Here is a 25,312-nt window from a genome sequence, read left to right on the forward strand (position 1 = left end):
TCTCCCCTCGGAGCCCGTGCTCCGTTTTAGGCTCGGCAAGCTTGAGAGAGAGAGCCCACACCAGAAGGAATCTTCCTTCCAGGGTCCTAAAAACTACCCAGAGGCTGCAAATGTTTTCGTTTAGGGAGAGCAGGCGTCCGTCGATGGCAAAAGGAAAGAGTCTACTCTTTGTCTGGGGGGGATCACAGCTTTATTCTGGGGTCCTGCCCCTGCAGAGTCCAGAGCCCAGTCCATCCCCGTCCTGGTCCTGGAGCAAGAGAGCTCCCCACCCCACCCCCTTCCCAGGGCTTTTACTCAGGGGGACGGGGCTAGAGGCAGGGACAAGCCACTACCCAATCAGGGAAAAGGTGGGAGTGGGACAGAGTTGGGTTACATTCCAGTGTGGGAGGATGGGCGGGGACGAGCAGGGACAAACCTCGTGATACATTTTCCAGGGGAACAGGATGGTACAGAAGAAATCATTACAAAACCCAATATAAAAATGAAATACAATATAAACCAAATTAATGCACTACAACAGTCTCCCACTATATCCTTCTCTCTAAACTGGGGGCATATGGCATTGATGGGTGGACTGTTCAATAGACGAGAAACTGCTTGGACAGCCACTCCCAAAGGGTACTGGTCCAAGGCTCAGCATCCACATGGGCATCGGTGACAAATGGTCTCCCTCAGGGGTCTGTTTGGAATCAATGCAATTTATGTTTTCACCACACAGACAATGGGGTTGTGCGCAAATCCACAAGAAACAGACATTTTTATTAAAGGTTTACAATGCAGATACAGAAGTTGTGTAATAATATGCTACTTACTGCAAAGCACTACCAATGAACACTCAAGCCTCATGGAAATAAACCCCACATTTTTCTTACTTTTTGCTAGTGCTCTGCTAATAAAATTTACTTCCTCATATCCTTAAACCATCAAGGCTACAACATTATTAATGCTAAACGTATTTACAGTCAGGTTTCTCAATTGTTGGACTGTAGAAACACAAAATGCCCTTAAAAATATTTGGCTGTCTGCTAGCAAGTCACAGCATTTTGCCTGTGTGCTTCATGCAAAGTAAGGAAATAATGGCTTCAATTAATTATGAAAATTTTGTGAAACCTGAACTTTTGACTACTCACAAAACTATGATCTTAAGTTTACTTACACACGTTTTTGGTCTATCAGTTAAGATTTTCCAAATACTCATTCAATATTTTAAAATATTTTGATTGTTGTATGTGGGCATGCCAGACTACTTTCAATCCATCAGGTAGTAATGATGTCATTGGATGTTAATCCATTTAAATCTAGTGTATTCTATGTTGATTTTTTAATTTAAATAATACTGCTGTGTGATGCAAAATCCAACTTCTTCCAACTGCCTGTGTTATACTGTTTAAAAATGAGATGCAAACCTCTTAGAGTAGTGATGGTTCTGGTTTTAACTTTAATGATGACTATGAGGTGATACAGCTACACTAATACAAAATTAAACATAGATCCATATGAACACACAGTGGAATTTTCAACAGAAAGAGAAACAAATTAAGGCACTTCTGTTATACCTAGCTTCATATTCTGCTGATATATAGGCTACATATTTAGCTGCAACACAGTGATGAAACTCAAATAACCCTTTAATTTACAACTTGCAAGGATTTGGTCTTCAATCTTTATTATGCAGTCTATGGCAGAAACAAACAATTTCACATTATAACCTTATTGTAACACAGACTTTAGCAATGAAAATAAGAAATACATTTCGGCTGCAGAGAAAAAAAGACAACCCCCCACCCCGTTCCATATAGTAGCATTTCAGAATACACCTAAATTCATCAAAGCACATTTTCCCCCAGTTAACTACTGATGATTTATTTACAAAGCAAGTAAGAAACAACGTCCAGAAAATACCATTGCACCACAATTATCTACATGGATATTTCTAATTTTCATACTAGAAAACAGCTAAGAATGCATTTGCTGCAGCACAATGTTTCTTCCTGAAATATTAACGTATTTTAGCAGCTAATACAAAATGCAGATGCAGACTGTACTACGTTAATTAGAAAAACAAACATTCTATGGGTTTGGTTAAGAAAAAATAGATGTCTAGCAAATTGTTTTTTAAAATTTATTTTTTAAAAAAAAAGGTCTAATACATTAACTGCTCCAAGTACTTCACGAGGGGCTGTCATTTACTTACAAATTGAAAATGCTGCTGACAAAGCAGCTAAAATTTGAGAAACTACTTGAAAGAGAAGAAATCATCAGCCTGTGCAAGCTCTGACAGGCTTATAGCTACATTTTTGTTCACAAAGAAATTTATGTTAATATATGCTGTTTTGGGGACCATTTGACAATCAATAACAATGTATAGTAGTTTCATTTACTCACCTCTTTTAGTAAAAGTGATAGCTCATTGTTTTGATTTTAAAGTATTTTTTTAATATATGTGAAATGGAAGCAGAAGATGAAGCTTGGAGTGGGTTTTCGATTCTTTTTGGTCTTTTTTTTTTTTTTTTTTTTTTACATTAAGGGATCACTGAGAAAGACATCTTCCTTTAAAACTGCAGAACATGCAACCCTCACAAGAGAAGACCTCTTGAACTACAAATGCGTTTTTCTACATGACCTCATGAGACTTCAGCACGCAAATAACCTGCACAGAAAACACCTCTACAAATAAATTTTAAGAGTAAATAGAGTGTACCCAACAGTATTACAACTTCACATTCCATGATTTTCTATCCTCAAAAGCTCACCTTATTTTCCAAACTATAGTTGTCTAGCTTCGAATTTGTGTTTCCAATCTGTTTCAACACCACTGTAACTTACCAAGAGCATGTCAGGTTGACTACAAGCACAGCAGCTTTGTTTTAGACTAATGTATGTGCTCCTGGTAAACAGGACTGCTTTGAACACTGGAGCCTGGAAGGCCCCATATCTTCTGGCTCTGCTCGCTGTTACATTTCATGCTTCTGTTATGTGCAATGCAGATGTGCTGCAGAAGCAATTTTTGACAGACTGGAAAAGCAGGCACTTCCCTCTGTGGTATTTTTTTTGAGGGAAAGCATATCCTACACGTTGCCACTAGCACACTGTGGCAGTGGCAACTGCTGTGAGAACCATGCAGCAGCAGACCCTGCAGTGGGGTCACGGCAGTGGAGTAGTTTCAGCTTCTTGAAGTTCCAACTGAAAGGAAAGAAATTGCAAATACAATGAACAATTGCTTGATATCTCCCCACCCACAAGTTTGTGCATGTGTTTTTTTTTTAGGAGGAATTTATTTCTCATTCGCAGCTACTGCCCTGATGTATAAAGCTAAGCACATAGCCCAGAGCAAGGCAAGACTACACTTTTGCTGTGAAGCAACAGAGGAAATGATCACAAAGAAACATTAGTAGGTCTGAAATTTGAATTAGAATATACTTCATATCAAGCCAGTTGTTCTCTTTCTAGGGTGGAACTCTCTATGAATTTCACAAGCATGGAAAAATTCTACTCCCTTTCTGTATTCTTTCTGTAGCAGTTACAGGGGAATTAGCATTTTAGTTAGAATGTGTTTTAGAATACATTCTGTGCTCACATCAGAACAGCGTCTAACTTTGGGATTTTCAGTTATAGCCTAGTTTCAATCCTATGTGAGGTGGATTTACATCAGCAAGAAAACCCAACAGCCTCTCAGCCCTGTGTGCCCACAGTCTCCACACTGAGTCCTACTTGCATGCAGGCACGGTAGCACTGCAGATGTTTTCATCAAGAAAACCTGCTTACTGCATGGCACGTCCTGAAAGGCTGCAACCCCTTTTTGCCCTGCAAATTTTGTACCAGAACCTGTTGAGAGCTGGGTGGGAGACTCTGCAAATAAAGAATTTATAGAATGGAAAGCAGAGACACAGATGAAGCCTGGAGATTCACAAAGAGCTCATGTCAGTGCATACCAGCTACAAAAGAAAGCCCAGTTTTAAGGATCTATTGAACTCGGACAAGTATTTCATAGATGTCTTGCCAGACATGGGCTTTTAAAGCAGCCAGTACTTGAAAATTATTATGAAATAGAGTATAATTCACAAAGGACGCATATTAATTTCTAAAAATACACAGGAAGGCCATTCTCTGTTAATACAGGTAGATGTGAATCTGCCAAGAAGCTGCCTAATTTTTTTCATGTTTCTGCAACAGGAATCACCAGCATTCCCTATACTTGTTCATATACTTGTATATGAGTGGGTCATATAGCAGAAGGAAAATTAGCAATTAAGAAAACACTTTCTTCATTTAGTTAATCAAAAAGTTAAATTAGCTTTCAAATTTTCCTTGTTTTAATTTAAAAACCTTTTCTTGAATCCAATATCCTTTTTATTTCTACCAGCGGCTGCCAATCCAAGCAGTAAAGGCAAAGATTTCAGGGCTGAGGTTTTTGTTATTGAACATATCTGAGGCCTCATTTTCATCATATGGGGAGAATTTACAGTTTCCATTAGGGCATTTAGACATTTCAGCACTTGACAAGAAAGCATCAGAAGCTAAAATTGAAAGGAAGAGTTACACATAGGATGACTAAATAGTCCTGAGGATGTGCCATACATAATTTGCTTAGTTGCTTGGATACATTCAGGTAAGGCTGCTATAAATGCAGCTATAAAAATGGGCCACAAAGAAACGAGTCCACTAAAACAAAATTCTCAGATTTCTATAACTATTAGTAATCCAGTTCCCTAATTATTTGGGATTTTTTGTTAGTAGCCCATAGGAAGTAGCAAAAACAGTTTTCAGGGGAAAATAGCTATCAACTGATTTTACATTAAAAAAATTAAACCTTCTTATAATGTCAGAGATAAATTGATGCGGTGAGTCTCTGAACCTCTGAAGCAAAAGTTATTTCCATATACTAGCCAAGATTTTGATATGAATCAGTTAATGTCAACATCAAAACCCCTTATCCATTTGCAAAAGCTTCTATTGGGTCCTTCATTGCCAATACTTGCTCACAGGGAAAAGTTCAGAGAAAGTAGTTTCACTTTTCAAGCATTTTTTCCCCCCCAGGATTACATCACTCCTTCTCCATGCAAATGCACTTATAAGATTGCAGAAACCCTCTTGAAAACTACAAGCACTTAATCTAGACCTTTTTGGTAATGCCAAGGAGCCACAGCATGGGCCAAAGACCAGTCTATTAACTCAGAATAATATGAAGATGTTTCCTGTTGGTGCTTTTGAACTGATAGAAGACATTGTAGCTCCTTCCAACAACTTAAATTCTTAAAAGTGTTAATTCTAAATGCTTTTAAATACTTTAAGAGTGTTAGGCCTTACGTGATCAAGCCTTGCAGTTCTCATTAACTTTAGCAGGAGAAAAGAATCCTTACTTGGCAAAAAAGCAACTTGAACATCTGTTTCTTAGAAAATTATAGCAAGTGTGCCAAGTACTACACAGCCTTGCAATTAGAATTCATACCAAATGCTCTCCAAGGCCTTGTCTATACAAGAGAGAACTTGTCAGTACACTTCAATCAACAGATACACAAGCTAGACTTTCTTTTACAAAAAGCACTTACCTGTCAAAAGAATACCTTGTCTACGGAATTTACAAGATGTCCCCATCTGAACAAATATTGGTTTATCTGGGGGTTTATTTTCTTTTTTTCTTTTCAGAGAGCTGAAGCTGCATTCACTCTAGAGGTTTTTGTGTTTAAAATAATAATATAAAAATACTAGGTATTACACTTGTAGATACTATTCCAGAGAACCTTTTTAGTGTAATTAGTTCAACAATCTTGTCTCATTCTGATAAAAGCAGACATCAAAAAATATCTCTTACAGAAATGCTTGCTGGAGAAAAAAAGATAAATTAATATTAACCTTTGAAAATGGCTTGCCGTGAATGTACTCTATAGACATCATAGAGAGTGAGAAAGACTGCACCAAATAGCTGCTGAGCTGAACTCCAGGGAGAAGGTCCAGGTCAGCATTCAGGGAGCACATGTGGCAGAAATAACCCAACGGCAGCATCAGCAGCTGCCAAAGCAAGGACTGCAGGGATGGTGGTGAGGGCAATGGAGTTGGCCACTCCAGTCTTTCAAACACCCAAACATGCAAAGAGCTATCTACCCACCTATGAGCTACCAAGTGCTGTCTTCTTCTCCCTGCCTCTGGGGAAAATTGATGGTTAGTTGCCAGGAAGAGCTACCAAAGTAATCAAAGAATTTCACACAGCTCTGCATACACCTTTTTTGTTCCATCCAGTTTGGCTCTCTGCTTCAGTTTCTATCCTTACTGTCTCACTTGGACCTCATTCCTCATGCTTCTCTTTCTCCTCAGCATTCCTCTTCTCACCTCCTTTTCCCTTCAGTGTCCTTCACTTCCCTTCTCTTTACATATGCTTTATTTTTTCATAAATAATTTATTTCCTCACTATTCCCTGCAGGAAAAAAAACAACAAACAATCTAAAAACAAACCCTAACCAACAAAGAACCCAACTATAGGACTAGCTTCCTCCTTATGTCCACTCTCAAGATCACTTCACTTGCTTGCTCCATCCCTGCCCCAGCAGACTCTCTCTTCGTGGTGTAGGCTGAAACATCTCCCTGGGAAACATCACCTATTCTGTGCTTGCTCAGTGCTCAGGGAAATAGATTGCATTTCACTCAGCTTCCAAGCAGTATCAAACTAATATTTTCTATGGGTAGAAGTTTAGAAGGCTACAGCTCTCCTAGAAGTAATATAAAGATGTATAACTAAATGCAGAAAATGGGTGCGTACACACTACACTCCAAAAAGGCTGGAATTGTACTATACAGAAATACAATCTGGTTGTCAGACACATGCACAAAATTAACTCCACTCAGGATTACAGATGCATTATTAACAGATGAATGTAGTAATTTGCTACACCTAGTAAATACCATACATATATACATACATACATACACACACATATATATATGTGTGTGTGCCTATGCCAAGTTTGGCAGTTCTGCTTCACCACCAGACTGAGCAGGTGTCAATTTCACAGGCCACAGTTTGGCTTGTATGAATCAGACATTGGTGAACAATACCAATTGTCGATGCTTAATAAAGCTTCTCGCTTTAGCCCTTCTCCATTTAGACTTCCCTCCTCTTTTCTGGTGCAATTACTGTTTAGTCTCCTTGGAGATGAAAATATTCTTATTTGGGCTCTCTGGCAGCAGCTGAGTGTCAAGCAGATAGCTGCTTTCACGAGAAGCCACTGAGTTCTGCACCTCGAGGAGGCAGCCAGCTTGTGGCTGAAGTGGCAGCAGTGAGAAACTGTCGCATGAGCAACCTCAGTATATTGCCGAAAGGTGATATGGCAAGGTATGAACCAGGCTTATGCCTTTCGTTCTTATTTTTAGGGAATTACAGAGACAACTCAAACTTCTAGTGCTTGCAATGTTCTTGACTTACTTTCATGAATGTTAAGTTCTGCTTTCATGTTTTGCTGAGAGATGGAGCTTGGAAATTCTCAAGACTAAGCACAGGACCATGGATATTGAACATGGACAAAAGAGCTTCTTTGCAAAAACTATGCAAAAATAGGCTGAAAAGAAACAAACCCCAAAACAACTCTTGTTATCTGATGTGCCATAGAATCCCTACTTCTTAAAGGCTTTTTCCATATGGAAAAGGTATTTTCTTGGTATACCTGAAATGGCAAAATGGCACATTAGTATTTAACAGGTGTGTATATAGTTTTGTGTGTGTATATATATATGTATATGTATGTATACACACACATAAATATACACACATATCTCACCCCACCTTATTCACCACATAATTATCTGACACAAGAACTGCATGTAGACAAGTCTTGGTCTATCTCTTGCATGACTTTCAGGACAAACGAGGTCAGATAGGCCTTCTTTGTTCATCAATAGAAAATGAACAAGCAGAGTTTTTTTATCTTTTTATTCACTGCTGCAATGGGAGAAAAAGAGAGATCTGTATTCTGTCCCACTCCTGACTCCATCAGCAGACAGGGAATGTGAACAGGGAAATCTGTGATTGATTTTCAACCTGTTGCAAACATCCTGCAAGGGAAACACTGTTTTATGTGCTTTGTACATGTATGCACGCTGGACCCAGTCACTCAAGGTACCCTCTAGAACCTTTGACTATTGAGCATCAAGCAGGGCAGAGAACTAGCACTATGCAGGACTGGGGGTCTCTGTGTATGCATACACCAATTTTAAATACAACCTTGAAAGTGTTCAGACCTTCCAACAGCTACAAATCAGTGTAAGTGGTAACTTCAGAACACATGTCATCTCCAAGCGGGTGGCCTGGATCCAGAGATGACATCTCCACTGCTAGTCATACCTGATGGTTAGTCCTATCCACAGTGTTGGCAGTGGAAGCATGGTCACGAGTGTTTTGTCGGACTCGGGTGGAGTTTTGCTGCTCAATGGTTGAGGAGGTGGGGATGCAGAACTCTCTGAAACACCTTTTGAAATTCTCATCTAGAAATGCATAAAGGACTGGATTAAGGCAGCTATTTGTGTACCCTAGAGCAATACAGAAGTGCCAGGAGACAGTCTGGAAAGTAGTTTCTGGGATGTTGACCAGGGCTTTAATGATAACATAAATGTGGATGGGAGTCCAGCAGACAATAAACACTGCCACCACTACAAGAACCATCCTTGTGATTCTCCGCAGGTTCCTATCCTTCTCTTTGGAGCCGGATAACATGCGAACACTCTTCAGGCGTAAAATCATCAGCCCGTAACACACGGTAATGATCAGGACTGGCATGATGAAGGCAAAGATGAACACGCAGATTTTCAGGAGGTTCTCCCAGTACCAAGCAGGATGGGAGAATGTAAGTGTGCAGTCAATTGAGCCTGAGGAAAAAGAAAACAGCAGAGAAGAACATGCAGGTCAGTTTTTCGTTTGCTTTTCTTTAAGCTTTTAATTAATTAAATATCATAGGCAAAAATATGAAGACTTTACACCTAAGTAAACATGTAAAATGAAGCAATCTGTGACCTGTCATTGGTAGGATCGAGTGCTGCAAAACATGCATGAAGCATGAGTTAAGAAAACAAAACCGAATTAATATGTTCTCTTTCAGATATTATGGCCTGGAATTTAATGTATACTAAACAAGGAAAAGAGCTGAGTTGTCGTAAGTGTTTAAACTCTGACTCATTTTCACTTTCAGTATAAAGCATGGTGAAGAGAAAGATTGCTAAGACACCATATATGCTGACAGTTTGGGCATTTCACGGCAACAGGGAAGAGGATGACACGACACTTGGTAACTATGCACTATGGAGGGTCTGGATTTATGCTGACATCCCGTCACTGCGCCTTTATGGAAGATCTTAGAGCACCAATGGTCCAGAATGTGCTCTCTGCTCTGTATCGTGTTCTGCTGGACAGGGTGGGACATATCTATGACTGCCAGCTTCCCAGTGGGAGTATCCTGGGTAAAGCACAGGCTCCTGTGCTGTAGGGCAGTGCAGAACAGCCCCACAGCAGAAGGCAGGGAGGCACAGATGCTTTTCCAAACACTATGGTAAACTGAGTGGTACAGCAAGACTTGTGGCCCCACAGAAGGAGCTGGAGCTGCTTTTCGTAAGGGACAGATCACATGCACTCCTTGTCCAGTCAACTGCAGCCAGATGCAAAATTGTTGAAGGGACTCATTTGCACTGCTTTATGCAGGTTGGAGGCCAAAAATTAATTCAATGCCTCTACACTACAGTGAAACAACGAAGAAAGGAGTTTAAATGTTGAGTACTCAATTTAGGAATGAAAGCCAGACTTACCATGCCTGTATTTAGTAGTTGCCATGAACATAACTGGCAGGCCAATAGCAGAGGAAAGAATCCAGTTGCAGACATTGACAATTTTGGCATTTCGGGGGGTGCGGAAATCAAGGGCCTTAACGGGGTGGCAAACAGCCACGTAGCGATCCACGCTCATGGTGCAGAGTGTGAAGATACTGGTGAACATATTGTAGTAGTCTATGGATATTACAATCTTACAAAGGATGGTGCCGAATGGCCAGGTCCCCATCAAGTAATTCACACTCTGGAATGGCAGAGTACTTGTTGCTAGGGCATCTGCCAATGCAAGATTGAAAATATAGATGTTGGTGGCAGTCTTCATTTTTGTGTACCTAGGGAAAAAAAAAAAAAAAAAATTGGCAGAGCATGTGAATGACCACAACTGACACTGTTAAATAAAACTGAATTCAGTGCATCATCTACAAGAAGCTTCTGTAAAATAATGTGGTAGATACTGTCAAAAGATCACTTTTTCTGCTTTTAACCGAATGACCACACTATGATTCACCTACATGTTGGTAGTTCAGTGAGACATCAGTTAAAGCATGTAAGGAAGAAAAGATAAATTTAACTTGTGCAGAAGGAAAAGATACACATAGAAGAAACAATATTATAGATGCTAAAAATTGAGAAGCTGAAAATTTTATGTTTACAGATCAGACACAGTACTACATGGATAGATTTTCTGTACCTGCTGATGTTGTGCCAAATATCATAACTATGTTCTGTAGAAATAGAGAATTCATTTGTAGGTTGTGAAGTAGTAATGATGTCATTCCAAATGAGCAGCACTTGAGACCCACTTTTTATCTGGATGCTGTACTTTTGCAGTGGTACAAAAAATGTTTCAATTTAAGTAATGATCCTGGCCATGCTGCCCTGACTGCTGCTGAGGTTGCTGGGCTCTGTGTCTGCTTGGATTTTGGAGGGTCAGATGCCTTGCTCTTTTGATGCAACTTCCTTCCATTTCTGCAAAACTAATAAGCAGAGCGTTTGATCAAACATTTTACAATTTATTTAGTTCTTTTCAAGAGGAATAGGTCATTTTAAAAGACCTGTCAGGGAACCTGCTAGGGAAGACAAAACATAAAATACACACTTTCGTGGTTTTTATCTCTCTGAGTTAGATCTCTTCAGAACATGAATCAGTTGCAAAAAATCCCAATGAAGGCACTGGAATTTTTCTTTGGTAGGGTGTGCAGAAATACAGACTTTTTGTTGAATGGACCTAGAAATCTTTTATGTTGAACATTTGAGATCAATGGTACTGGATCTGTTCTCTCATTTTTAGCACTGTGTATGAGAAGACACTAACAATCCTAATTTCACTTTAGGGTGGTTCTTAGAAACAGATTTTCAAGTAGATCCAAACTCTATCTTGACTGCTGCCTTGAAAAAGTATGATCTGAATATGATACTTCTAAGTTGTAAATAAACTCCATATTCTGAAATCCTGTAAAAACTTTTCTTACTCTATTCATATAACAAGTTCATAACTAACATAAGAGGAGGTAGATGCTGCAAGCATCTACAACCCTCTCTTCTGGAAATTGGAAAAAATGTACATGATTGCAGTGTGAGAGACATACACAATAAAAGCTACAGCTCTAAAAAGTATTTGGAGGAGAAAATAATTGTCGGGCAATTTGCTGGAGAATCTTCCAGATGAGAATGAAAGCAGCAGCATTTATATTTTGCTTTTACTATTATCCAGTACTAAGCCCTGTGGTTTATCAAAATGAGTATCTCTCCAAAAGGCTCGGATATCCAGGAGTAGCTGAAAGTGTGTCCAGAGCCAGCCTGAAGGTTTGACTGTGTTGTGAGCAGACATATCCAGCTTGCTCCCTCCTGATCTGCCCAGGCAGGGACAGCGACAGAGGGGTGGTTACAGAGGTCATGAGGATTCTGTCTGAGGACAGAAGGTCTGAGGAGCCCTCACCCAGGCTGCTGATCCCTGCTCAGACCTTAGATGATTGCCTGCCTTCTTTACAGCTGGACAAGAAAGCACATGTGGGAATGCTGCTCAGTGCTGCTGCCATCACACGTGGGACAATGCTTTGTTATCAGTAATTAAAGCCATTATGATTTAAAAGGAATGCTTGACACCACAAAAAAGCCCAAACCATCAACCAATATGTAAATGACTTCCAGGTTAGCATGACAGAGGATGGACAGAAAAACGCTCAGAACAAATAGAACAGAATAAACAGAATAAAGTTTCTTCACTGGGCATGGGTCTTATCCCACTTAAATGCTACATATTTTTCAGTTTTGCTATCTAATTTTTATTGTCAGCTTAAGTTTAAAAGTTCTTGGACTTACTTTGTTTAACGGCCTCTGTAGACCATTAGTGAAGGGTTTGACTTGATGTACTCTGTAATCTTTGTACTTCTAATCATGCTGGTCTTACAATGAATAGAGGCAGAGCTCTTACAGTGATGGAGATTATTTACCTCCACAACTGCCTAATCAACAAAAGGCTATTGAAATTTACAATATTCTTTTCAGTGAATTCGATGGGATTTGGGTGTTTCTCTATACAGAATACTTAAAGATTTTCTAAGAGGCTTATTTCTGCAAGATACATTTTGTAAAACATGTATTTTTCCAAGTAAGTAGATTAACAGTGTCCCAGGACTATTTTTTAGCATGAATAAATAAACACCAAAGCAATTGATTAAATGTAATTTTAACAGCATGAAAATAACAGTCGATCAAAATGGAGCTTTTCAAATTCTTGATCTTAGCTGTTATTATATGTTTGCTAAGGTATCAGTCTACCTACTTGAAATAGCAGAACAAACATTTCCATTATTCAGACACAGATGTATATGTGATGTGATTTCTACAGTTGAGAGGGACTTAGTAATACCAAAATTTATAATGCAATACCAAAATTTATAAATGCAATCTTTTAAGATACTGCTTTCACACCTTCATTCAAACTCACTAGAGAATCTAAAAATTAACAGATGTGTAGAGAAAAAAACTTAATTACAAACTCATGAAAATCTGAATACTGGTATTTAGATTACATTGAAATTTCAGCACCTAAAACATGAAGTGTATTAAATTTTGCATGTCAATGAGCAAGGTTGCAAGTGAAGACCCAAGTTGTCTTTGGGCGGCCTTACTTTTATTTTACAACTCTGCAATGAAAAGAGTGATGACTGTGATGATTCAGGGGCTTTTTGTGAATATTTAGTGCAATACTGCTATGGTATATACCCAAATTAATTATGCTCATTATAATACTGGCACCTACCAGTATACCCCTTCTAACTCCTCAGTGCAGGTAAAATATATGTTTATATTTTATATAACTGTTCTTTTGCTGGTGATAGCAGATGATAAATCAGGTTTACAACAGTAAGGCTATGTTTGTCAAACTTTTTAGGGAAAGCTTAGCCTTGTCTTTATCTTCAATCCTACAAAGCTTTAAAGTAGACTTCAAGTTTGAAGACCTGAACTATACAGTCACTCAATTGAGATTTGCTTGGAATAAGAAAAAGCAATGGAGAAAAGAATGAGAATTCAGCTCAGATAGTCACCAAGTTCCTAGCATTCAAGGATTATAAGAAAGTCTTGAAATGGACCCTTCAACTGTCTGCCCACTTGTAAACCAAATAAAGCTTTCACCAGATTAACCTCAGAGAGACTCCAGCTCCCAAGTGTAACAACACCTTGGACAGGAGCCCGGAGCACCTTCCTTTCCACTTCTCATGCAACAGGAGAGATATGAGCATGTTTGTGACTCTCTGCAAAGACACCTGCCCTGTTTCTGGCCTGTCCACTCCAAAAGTTTAGTTACCACCTTCAAATATTTTTAAGAGTCTCTTCTTTTAAGCTTCTTAAAATGTAATGAAATCTTTAGTTTGCATCATACTTTATTTAAACCTCACAGAGTTTGTATACTGCTACTGTAGTCCATACCACATATTATTATTATTAATGATAACAATAATAATGATGATTATGATGATGCAGCTCCCAGTAATACATAACATTACAAATTAGTTTGAAAAATGTCCTCTCTGAATAAGAGCAATGAGGAAGAAAGCAGAAACAGTCTTTTGCACTTCGGAAATGGGCTGGTCGATGACGAGACTGGTAATAATTACTTTCAGCAACACAAAGGCATGCAAGGTTTTGCCTACGGAATGCTGTTTTGGAGACAAAGACTACTCAAAGATCTGTGTTTAAGTTCAGTGCAAAATACATGAAAAACTGGACAAAATCACTGGAGATTCACTGCAGAAAGTAGTCACTCTCAAAATGGTTTGGCTGCTGAAAGAAAGAACAGCCAACAGTTAGGTCTTGCATACAAGACAACCTGACACAACTCTTCTTGATGCTGGAGATTAGGCTGCCGTTTCAAATTCATGTTCTTCTTGCATAAATGACTTGTTAACCAAATGAAGAATCATAATGTGAATACATTAGGTTAGTTGAGATTGCCTTGCGTGGGAAGATTAAAAACATGTGAAGTATGCCTAGTAGAATCAATTTAAATTAATCTTTTCCCCCCATGATTGTTTTGGTGCACCTTGTATATGCAACTCAAAAACAGCAGGAAAAGGGGATTTTTTGTCATATTTTAATGAGGTATCAGGTACTTTCAATTTTTCTTGAGCCCTTAAAGCTTTGAACAGTCACGACATATTCAAGGTGGTCTGTAAAAACCCTCAAAAGTTTTTCTGCCTGCCAATCCAGTTCTAATATTTGATACTGAAATGAAGTCTCTCAAGCCACATTCTGGAAAGTACCTTTGAGCTAAAAGGTCTCAAATGATGGACTTTACTGATGTTCATCTATTTTATTATCACTTTCTTTTCTTCCCATGGTAATGGGTCTCTACAGAGTGAAAGTCCCGTACTATATTTGAGCCACTGTTGTGACGTGTGCTGTGGCAAGCTGTAACCTATTAAAAGTTTTGAAGTCATATATATTCTGGATAGGTCTAACCTTCCTGTCTGCAAGCACATGATTCAATCAGCTTGAAAACTTAAGTCTTTGATTTTTCTGTTAATGGGTACTTCAGAATGCTTATTCTTTAAGCCATTAAATTTCATCTCTGGCTATAAGCACCATAAATTTGTGCACAACCCTGATAGGTTATTAGGCAGCAAGGGCACCCAGATTGCAGGTGCCATCTTTTGGTTAACAACCTCTGCATCCTTTCAATGTATGTTCTACTGAAGAGATCTTAAACAAGGCTGTAATTTAAACATAGTAAGCCCTGAGTGAAACCAAACCAACAACAAATTGAAAAACTAAACAAAAACTTGAGCAGGTACAACAGCAGGGCTGAAAGCATTCACACTTGGTGGCAATGAAATTGTGCAATTTGTATCACATTCACTTACTTCCTGCACCCATCTCGAGTTTGGGGGTAAAAGCTGAATTGGGGAAGTGAGGATGCTTTTACTGCCTTTAAGAGAGACAGAAGCAGTTGCTGTTCCCTCCTGTTAAAGCCTTGCATCCTGAATCCCAGCACAGTGCTACCCAGTCACTGACCAGTTGTGACCTGTCATGGTGGTTTAATGAGAGATGAAAAATATTAGGAATCACTTTTAGGTGTCAAGGTATGACATACTGAGGGAGTGCAGTAGATTTAAAATCAAAGAGTTTCGTTATTTGGCATACTCAGTCATACTTCACATACATTGTTCTGGAGCAGGTTTCTTTCCTTTCTTCAAATAGACAAGGGGACATCTTCTGAAGGAGTCTGAGTGTATATGTGCTCAGTGTGGACCTCAGCACAGGACAGGGAGCTGCTGGACTGTCGTTGCTTCAGTTACTACCTCTTTTCTCCCTAAGAAATTGCTTTCCTACTGCTTTGTCACTTTATTCTCCTCCACAGTACAAATGAGATTTGGCGAGAAGGTCCCCAAAGTCTACTTCCCTCGGGTTACCTTGTCAGCATCTTTGACTTCCTCTCCACCGCCAGGGCAGTGCCAAGGCATGTACAGATCCAGCAGTATTTGCCTACAGGATGCAGGAGAAGCAAGCAGAGCACATCACCTCCTGGGAAGCAGCACCAGCTCAGGACCATTTTTCTTGTACTCAGAGCCCATCAGGAATCTATCTCATACCTCAGCTTGGGAGACGGTGAGCTAAACAAAAGCCTTTTAGGCAGAGTCACCTTTCAACTTCAGTGCCAGTCTTTTGGGATATGACGTGGCACCAAGAGAGTTGTGAGGGCACCTGACTCATCCTGTGTTCCTGTGCTGGACTTTGGACTAAAAATGACTTGCTGCTGTCTTTGTGGCTCTTCCTGATTTTATTTTTTTGCTACTGAAAGGCATCATATAGAAGATCACTTTCTGCTATTTAGTTAGAGCCAGTGAGTTTAGTCCCTACCTGGAGAAAATAAAACAAGCTTTTTTTCTTCCAGGAAAAATAGCTGTTTTCAGGACAAAGGCTGGTCCTTTCCCTTGATGTCTGACTGAGAGAATTAACAAGCTAAAAGATTACTTCTTGAACACACAAACTTCACAGTAGTCATAACAGGTAATTATTTTACGATTTCTTATTATTTTTATGCTTTTTAAAGTTAAATAATTGTGAAAAATATCCTGGCAGAAATCCATACAAAATAAAACTGATGTGATGCATTCTTTTTTTCCAAAAAGGAGTGGAGAACAGGTATAGGTGTATCACTTGCCACCAAAACAGTTAAGATGTTGCCATGTCTTTTAACTCCTAATTTCCTCTCCTTTTCCCAGACATCATAAAAAGACACTTAATGATAAAAAAACCAAATGACAGTAATAAGTATGCTCCAGTGCCCAGTCATCTGCTGATACACTTTCTTCCCTTGCAGCCTAGTTGAACAGGGGAAAAATTACCTGCCAATTATTTCAGAACTTAATCTGGCCTGTTTGTCAAACCACTTTTATTTGAGTCTCTGTTTGCCTGGTGCTGAAGCATATACAGGTCTCCAATAAAGGTCGCTGCTTTCACGGTTATTGTGTAACATATCTCTCTGAAATAAATCAATGGTGCTAAAAAGGCTAACTTCAATATATTGCCATTATCCAGCAGCAGGTGCTTATTGTTGAAGGTTTTGCTTTGCTAGTAAAACATATAAAGGAAAACTGTCAGTATATTCAATCTGACTTTTTTTCCCCCTCTGCCTTCACGGAAGTGTTACTGAGAGTAAAACTGCTGACTACACCTCTGAAAATTGTCGTGACATTTTTCTAGAGAGGACAAGTTTTCAGCTACTTTGTCTGGTTTCCTGTACCCTCCTCCTGATCTGCAGTCTGATCACCTGAGATAAGGACTGTACATGAAATATGCCTGGTAGGCAGGGAAGCCTTTGAAGACAGTTTTAAAGCTAGTAGATGTGAGATCTCTAAAGGTGTGGTAGGGAACAGCAGGGAATCAATCCCCCAGGTCAGAGGGTAGCAGGGAGAAGGGCATGGGGCTGGAGGCCAGGCCATACACAGACTGCAGACACCAAAGTTACACTCGGTGCTTACTGGAGATTGGGATCTTCTGGTGAAGCTGTTGAGTGTGATCTGGAAAGGAGTGACAGAGGTGAGACAAAGGAACAAGAAAGAGAATAAATGCAGAGGAAGGCTCACCTGTGATGTGGGGAGAAGGGAAAAGCAGGCAATGGTGGAAGCTGGCAGGTCAGGAAGAAGGAGCACAGTTATGTTTTATATGAGAAGACCAAAACAAAAGTACTGGAAATCATCGGTCTCTACATGACAAGGATGAGATTGTGTCTGAAACTGCAGCTCTGAGGGAGTTACTAAGACCACAATCTTATGAGAGTGACTTGGGTAATTGGCTCCTTAGATGATTTTTTTTATAGGGGCAGCACATCCCAGGGCTGAAGATTAGCACGGTGACAACTGCTGCTCCCTGTTCCTCCTTAAAAAAGAGACTTCACTCAGTTGGAACAGCTCCACACAACATGACAAGGAGGAGATGCTCCATTTTACACAAACATTTTTGTTCTGAAGTTTGATTCCTGATCTGAGATACAAGATCTTATAGCTGATAATTGAACACTTCTCAGTAAGAAGGTGGAAAAAAAATCTATTTCATGTCCTTCACAGTTATTTGATTAGCTATGGTGTGTCATCCCTACCTTTTTTCATCACATAAATTCAAAGGGAAATATAAATAAAATTTAGAAGTGTTTAACATTAAATGGATGAATGAGAATGCTTCTCACAGCTCAGCTAAACTGTGGAACTCCTTGATAGTGAACATCATTAAAAGACCACTTCCAAAAGGGACTAAGGGTCTTTGAAAGATAATTATAATATTCCCGCTTTCAATACAATAAACCCAAACTTCCTGATATAAACCAAAGAAGACATAGATGGTTATAAAACGAGCTTTCTTTGAGATCAGCTTACAATTCAGAAAATAGTTGATTTTTGATTTTTTAAAAATATAATTACAAGAGTGGATTTGTATTTTGAAGAGACTTATCAAGCATTGAAACGTTGTTTTCACTTGGAATCATCATGCAAATAAATAATTTTTTGAAAATGTCTGTTAATGAAGATCTCTACAACCACCATCCTAGAATATCTAAGCTTAAAAATAACCAAATTAGAATCAGTAAAAATGCTTCAAATATTTGTTCTGAAGCACCTTTGTTTAGAAGCATCTTTGTGACCTTCTTCTTCCAATCTTATTTTTGATCCTCATTTTTTTGGGGGAGTGTGCATGTTAGAAATGTCCACAAAAAGTTACTGAATAAAATGCTGATGCAAACTGCAGCTCAGAAAGTCTCTCAGCAGTCTAAAAGTCTATTAGAAGGATACTTGCAGAGTGTTGCCCCTATTTTTTCCCACTCTAAACACAAGCTGCTGGCTATGGCTGGGAAAGAGGCTAGTTAGACACCTTATGATTCTGAGACACTTGGACTTGCATCATGTTATGTATGAGACTTTTGTAAATATGTCACCTTTTGATCTAGAAAAGTTACAAAAGATTATCCACGGCGTTCAGCAAAAGTTATGCTTGACAGTTTGGGAAAACATTGTAAATTAAAATGAAACAAAGTAGTACTTAGGATTATGTTAGCTAGATAGCTCATTAGTCCTTAGTTTGCTTGTAATAATGTAATATAAGCAATATGAGCATAAAGTATTTTCTACCCTTACTGAAACCTTGAAAAGTTGGTAACTTTTGATTATTTTTTATAAAGAAATTTTTAAAAAAAAATCAGGAAGTGCTTAACACAAGTTTTTCATGGGAGCCATTACCATAACGTCCAGTGGGGTCAAAGAGCTTTTTACAGGCAAATTGAGTGAGAAGGGTTATTTTCTGCCCAGAACTGCCTGGTGGTAGGCACTAGCGGAGCCAGAGGGTCTGTGCACTCCTGCAAAAAGGACAGCATGTCAGGCCCAGGGGCTGGAGATGAGTCGGGCTGCAGAGCTCTCACTCATCCCTCAGGTGCCTCTGCTTCCTCAGTGAGATGGGTGTTACACCCAGGTTTCAGCCTCACGTATTTTTGGCCAAATTTTCAGACTGTCTGTAAAAACATAATATTAGTATTAATAATAGCAATAAAAGAATATAAAGGTATACATTCCATTTTATCTGTCTGCTTCCCTTCATCTTGGGGGAGGGAGGGGAGCTGCTTGCTAGTTAAACATTTACCCACTAGCAAAGGTTGGTAAACTCTGTCACAAACGGTATGCAAACAGGGACACCTGCCTTTCTGTAAGGCAGGATGCTGAGGGTCACCCCCTTGTCATGCTGCTGATTTAATCCAGCTCCTCTGCTGCTCCTGCCCAACGGTGCTCCCTCAGTTCTGTCCCCAGGTCTTCTCTGGCTGCTGCTGTGAGCTGTATTAATTCATAACTGACATGACTGGATAAGGCTGCTGAGGCGTTCAGCTCTTAGCCACGGGGGTGCAACCTTCGCAGTCAGAGGGGCAGGCAGGACACACACTCACACAAGCAGCGCTGTGCAAATGCAGAGAAGTTCATGAGGCTGTGGACAGGAAAAGATAAACAGGAATTTCATGCACTTCTCGGTTTCTAAGCTCCCTGATCTGTGCTGCTACAAAAGATGCTGAAGGTCACCTTACATACTGCATCCATAACACCACATCACCTTGCAAAGAACCTATTTTTTAGAAACATTTGTTTCTAAAAAATACTTCACCCACTTTAAAGCTTGTGATAACTTTCAGATATTTTTTCTCTAAAAAGACTCCACACTTTCGTGCAAATGTGTGAGAATATTTATTCCTTTGGTGATCAATTATTTCTACAATTGAAATTTCAACTTTAAGTCTATTCTACTTAATAAAAGTTTTTCTGAATTATGAGTGAGCTCAGCTGAACTAACCAGAGTTTTCAGTGCTGCACAGTCTTTGCAGATTACATGATGCTTCAATCACAGCTTCTTTTTTCCAAAACACTATTAAGAGGCTGTTTTGAGATACATGGAAGGATTTATCTTAATTTCACAGAGGACTTCTTCAGCTTCTTTCCCTGTTTGCCTTTTTTTTTTTTTTTTTTCTTTTTTCTTTTTCTTTTTTTTCTGTAAAGCAGTGTAAAATCATTTACTCAATGAAACAAGACATTTCCTTCCTCTACAAAGGATGGCAAAGGACCGGAGACACCTTTGTTTACGATATGTGAAAAATTTATAGCGAAACAATTGAGGAATCACTCTGAACTTGAGTGACTTCTGCGGCTGTTTGGGGAATTACAGTTCTCCCAGAGCATTTGGATTGTGGAGGACTGGGGCCTCTGTGAACTATTCCTCTCTTCCAGACTTGCAATGCTTAAGATTTTCATCTAGGATCAATTGCAGCTTTCTAGTATTGCCTTTATCACAAGGCACATTCTTATTTCCACTCCAATTGTGAGACTAATATTCCACCGACTCGATGAGAAAGCTGGAAACGCCTTTGGATTACTGTGAAAATTAATTCAATGCCACATGGTACTAATTGTACACTGTCTTGTTGTACTCTGCAGCAGCTAGAAGTAGCATTTGCTGTTGGTATAGCCACAATAACATTGTGCTCACATTAGTATTTCGCACTTACACAAAGCACATGAGGAAAACAGATAATAAAAATTTTCTACAGATTTTCCAGATTACAAGAAATTCACGGCTGGCAGTAAAACCAATGAAACTACTACTGCTGTCACTTGAAGGCCTTTTTGGTACTTGAGAAAGGAAACAGCTCAGTGTTAGTAACATGAGGTTAAGCCTCACACATTACATATAAAACAGGTAAATATTAATTCAAGGATGAAAGCATTCAGCTAAACAGGAACCATCTGGAAGAATGAGGAGGGTAGATGTGAATGCATTAATTATAATTTAATGTGTATAAATTGGAAATCCATGGACCTACTTTGCACAGAGTCTTCTTTCACACTGATAATCACAATACATTTCTATCTCCTCCTTGGACATACCTGCTTTCTGACCTCTGTTTGTCCCAGCAGGGACAGCAAGGTGGCATTTGTGGAGTGATAGTGATAGTGATAATTCCCTGCCAGGCCACCACTTGCATAGCTCTGGTTCCAAACCCCTGGATTTGCCTCATGTGGAAAAATTTTAAGAGTAATAATGCTTATAAGAATTTTTATAAGAATAATTTTAAAATGATTTCCAAAGAAACCAAGCATGAGATGTGAGCATGCAGCTCAATCTGAAGTCACTGCTTTCACTGGGGGCTGGCCCCTGAAAAGTGAACAGGACAGTTTCAAATACCTGGAGCACCTACCTCCCAACTCTTATTATTTTCAAGACAAACTAGGTACCAATATTACTTTAAAATCTTATTTTTTAGTAGCCTCAATTCCTCTCACAATTAATTTGAAGTTCAATTTTTGTTTGAGTGGGCATGATGGGAAAGGCAGACAAAGAAGGGTAATTTTATATGATGACAAATCAAATCCAGAGAAACTGGCCTCTTAAGTTTATTTGGATGCAAGGAGGCATGAATGTGAGCAGCCAGGATCACCATTTCATAGGTTCATATTCTATGATTTGAAACACTCTCAAGCGAGGATAGCTTGCAAAAGGAATTAAATCACTAAGTTCCCTATTGCTGACCAGAAAACACTACACCTACAGAGAAGCACAGAGAGGGGATGTATTTTTATGCTGCTAAAGCCTCAGATCCTATGCAGCCATTAGCATGTAAATTCCTTGTCATCCCAACTGTTACACAGCTGTGTGGTATTAACTGGGAAGGAATTCTGTCATACCAAAAGCTGCTCTTGCAGAGGAGATGTGGGGTTTGCCATGAAATTCCTGATGGTTTTGGACAAGCCATTTAATTTGTGTTTTCCTCTGTAAAATGAAAATATATTTTTGCTTTCTCCTATTGCTTCTGGCTTTTGTTTTTAAGCTGTCATCTCAGGGAAAGATGCCTTCTTCAGATAGAAATCTAAATACAAGTGCCTCATTCGATTTGGCTTTGTGATGCAAGCATAATTCAATTAATTACCGTAAGAAATATGTACCTAGTAAGGGTTATGCCCAGGATATTAAATACATAATTCCAGGCAGGGACAACCTGTGGCATATTTCTCTGCTGACAGCTCTCCTGTCTCTGTTACACTCTGCATCTGCTTTTCCTCCCAGAGGAATGCATTCAACAGTGCTGTGGTTATTGCAGTCATGCCCCCACTCAGAAGCCTTTCTGCAGATGTATCTTCACACGGACAGCCCGAGTATCAGACTGACCAAAACCACAAGACAGAAGAGAATCTCCCCAGCTCCGTGCACGCAGCCACTAAAGTATAGTTAAACCCACAAGGCTTCTGAACTGCTCCAGGCTGAACCACTGATGGATACTGTGTTCCCATTAGGTCTACCAGATGCACGGGCGTTGCAGTGACACCCCTAACACGCGCTCAAGGACTCATCCTCCATCCCGCTGCAACACTCCAACACCCGTGACCGCGACCCCCACCCCCGGCTTTCTACGGCTGGCACTGCTTGCGCTGCACCCACGCACCACAAAGCCACCCACTGCCGCTGGATGGCCAGCGATGCCAAGAGACAGCCCCGGCTCCTGCGGCCCCGACTCCTCGGGGAACGCAGAGCTCAAAGTGAGAAGGGACGCGCCAGACGGGGGGGGAAATTGCAAGTGCTGGGGCTGCCTCGATAGGAACGGAGAGTGCCCTTGAGCCATCCCCATCTCCCCCCACCCCTTAAAAGCGCCCGCTGAGCTCTCCGGGGCTCAGTGGACGCTCGGTTTGGAAACGACGAGCAGCCACGAAAGGAGATGAGCTCAGCCGGCCCCGTCCTGCCGCGCCCCGCCGTCCCGTGGCTCCCGGGAGGTGGCAGTGTTCCCCCGCGGAATCCACACGCCCGGCTCCGCTCCGCTCCGCTGCCAGGCCGGCAGGGGAGCCTCTTTCATCTCCCGCTCACTCCTTTTCCGCTCATTTACGGGCAATCGATTTATCGCGCGTGATCTGATCTGTAACAGCCCCACTGGGGGCTTTTTCTCATGCGGGCGAGAAAGCTGCGAAGTGCTGCAGCACAGCCGGAACGCCGGAATTACGGAAAGCCGTCGCGATCACGGCATACGTATTTATAGACGTGCATACCCATGTATGTCTATACACATACCTAAATGTATTTCAATATACACATACAAATCTAGACATGAGGCAGAGGATGTCCAAACACGACCACAGAGAAGCGTTTAGCCGCGGTGCCGTTTACATTTTGTTCGTGCATTTGGGAGAGGTGGGTGGAAAGACAGGTGGATACGTGCCGGCTATCCCCTGTATCCGTACAGGCTAACAGGCAGTGGTTATAGTCCTTAAATCCTCGTTCCTTAGGGGCAGGTGCGGGATTCAGGCCCCGTTGGCCAGAGCCGCTCGCAGAGGCGCTGCACCTCGGAGGGTCCTGAGAATATCCTCGGACGCGCAGCGGTTTCTGACGGACCGGCCGCCCGCCACGGCCCCACCGCAAGTTTCTCTCCCCCCATCACCCGCTCCGGCTCTTTATCAAAAGCCTTCACCCCTTTCCCGCGGGGGCCGGCACCCGTCCGCACCCCGCAGCGCGCCCCTCTGCGCGCCGCCCGGCGGAGGGGGACCGCAGCATCCCCGCCGGGACAGCGTCCCGCATCCCGGCTCCCGGCGACGGGGTTCCGCCCCGACGGCAGCGGCCGTGGGCTGCGGGGCGGGGCAGGGCGGCACTCACCTGACGATGACATACATGACCAAGAAGTTGCCGAAGAGCCCCACGACGCAGACCACGGAGTAGAGGGCCATGATCGCGATGGCGGTGACCACGGAGGGGCCGCCGCCCGCGGGGGCGCAGGGCCCGCCGCCCGCGCTGCCATTGCCGCCGCCGCCGCAGGGTTCGGAGCGGTTCCAGCCCGGCGCCGCCGAGGCGTTGCCCCAGGCCGGGCAGGGCGGCCCGGGCGGGCGGCAGGCGGAGGCGTTGGCGGCGAACGGGACTTCCAGGGCGCCGGCGAGGAGCGGCGCGGACCCATTGCCCAGCAGGTAGGCGACGGCCATGGCGCGCGGCGGCGTCAGCGCGGCCGCCCGCTCCGCTCCCCGCGCCCGAGGGACGCGGTGCCGGCGCGGTGTCGGGGAGGCGACGGCGCCCGCCCGCCCCGACGGCGCGCCCCGCCGCTGGGCGCGGGCACATGTGTGCGGCGGGCGGGGCGGGCCGGGAGGAGGGGCCGTGTCCGCAGGCGCGGCGGGAGCCGCCTCCCCGCGCCCCGGCCCGCCGCCGCTCCTCCCAGGCCGGCGGGACGCGGCGGCGGCGGCCGCCCCCAGCGGCGAGCTCCCCGCGGCGGCCAGCGGGCGGCGCGCCGGCCGTGCTCCCTTCTCTGCGGGTGGCACCTGGAGGCGAAGCGCCTAAAGTGTTCCCTTCCCCAGCGCCACGGGCATCGGTGGCAAACACCGGAGAGAGAGAACCGGGGGAGACTGGCTCGGCGAGATAAAGGCCGGTGCAAAGAGGGGATCGGTGCGCGACTGATAATCGTAGTGAGTCAAGGGTCTTGGCAAAACGATGTCCTCAGTGATTAAAGGGAAAACAAAGCCCTGTAATAAAATGTGATGAACTTTACGGCAACACTTTGGGAGGAGTGGTTGTGAACAGAATTGTCCTTTGGAAACGTCTCGGATCTCATGGATCCTTGGGATTTTCAGAGGACCTTCTGTTCAGAGCTCCAGGCATGTTCTCCCCTAGATGTTGGCGTGATTGTTACCGGATGTGATCACACAGATAGGAACGACATCAAAACCGTTCTCTTGAACCGTACACCCGTTACTGGGTGCTTATTTTGCACACTGCTTGTTTGCATCAGCACCTTTTTGTGATCAGTTGTTCCAAATGAGTACAAAGGTGCAGGACTGCCTGATGGCTGATTATTAGGACTTAGCTCATTTACTGTCTCACTAATGAAATCAGAAGAGTTCCCTGGTAAGGCAGAAAAAAAATCTCCTGGTGAACAGGAAGGCGACAGAGTAGCAGTGATTGCTCCCGCTGCCTCATCATGGATGCACACTTACCCTGCTCACCCTGTGCAGAG

General features: G+C 41.9%; 1 protein-coding gene across 2 annotated transcripts; it reads right to left on the bottom strand.

Moving 5' to 3' along the window:
* Window positions 1-776: 776 nt before the first annotated feature.
* Window positions 777-24,334, bottom strand: OPRM1 (opioid receptor mu 1). Of its 2 annotated transcripts, none has more exons than XM_040059143.2 (4): window positions 23,971-24,334; window positions 9,784-10,136; window positions 8,333-8,853; window positions 777-3,183 (listed from the first exon to the last, which is right to left on the bottom strand). In XM_040059143.2, the coding sequence occupies exons 1-4, from the start codon at window positions 24,288-24,290 to the stop codon at window positions 3,145-3,147; spliced, it is 1,233 nt and encodes a 410-aa protein (XP_039915077.1). In that variant the 5' UTR covers window positions 24,291-24,334; the 3' UTR covers window positions 777-3,144. The 2 variants fall into 2 exon arrangements, with proteins under 2 accessions (XP_039915077.1, XP_039915078.1); XM_040059144.2 differs by lacking the exon at window positions 23,971-24,334 and adding an exon at window positions 10,496-10,657.
* Window positions 24,335-25,312: the final 978 nt, after the last annotated feature.

The sequence above is a fragment of the Hirundo rustica genome, chromosome 3 (assembly GCF_015227805.2).
Source record: "Hirundo rustica isolate bHirRus1 chromosome 3, bHirRus1.pri.v3, whole genome shotgun sequence".
Lineage (NCBI taxonomy): Eukaryota > Metazoa > Chordata > Aves > Passeriformes > Hirundinidae > Hirundo > Hirundo rustica.

Excerpts from the sequence above, each read along its gene's own strand:
- OPRM1 (XM_040059143.2), bottom strand. The coding sequence starts at position 24,290 with ATGGCCGTCGCCTACCTGCTGGGCAATGGGTCCGCGCCGCTCCTCGCC. Across the intron at positions 10,137-23,970 it reads GTCATGTATGTCATCGTCAG|GTACACAAAAATGAAGACTG; the intron begins GTGAGTGCCGCC and ends TTTTTTCCCTAG. Across the intron at positions 3,184-8,332 it reads TGGATAGGACTAACCATCAG|TTGGAACTTCAAGAAGCTGA; the intron begins GTATGACTAGCA and ends CTTTCCTTTCAG.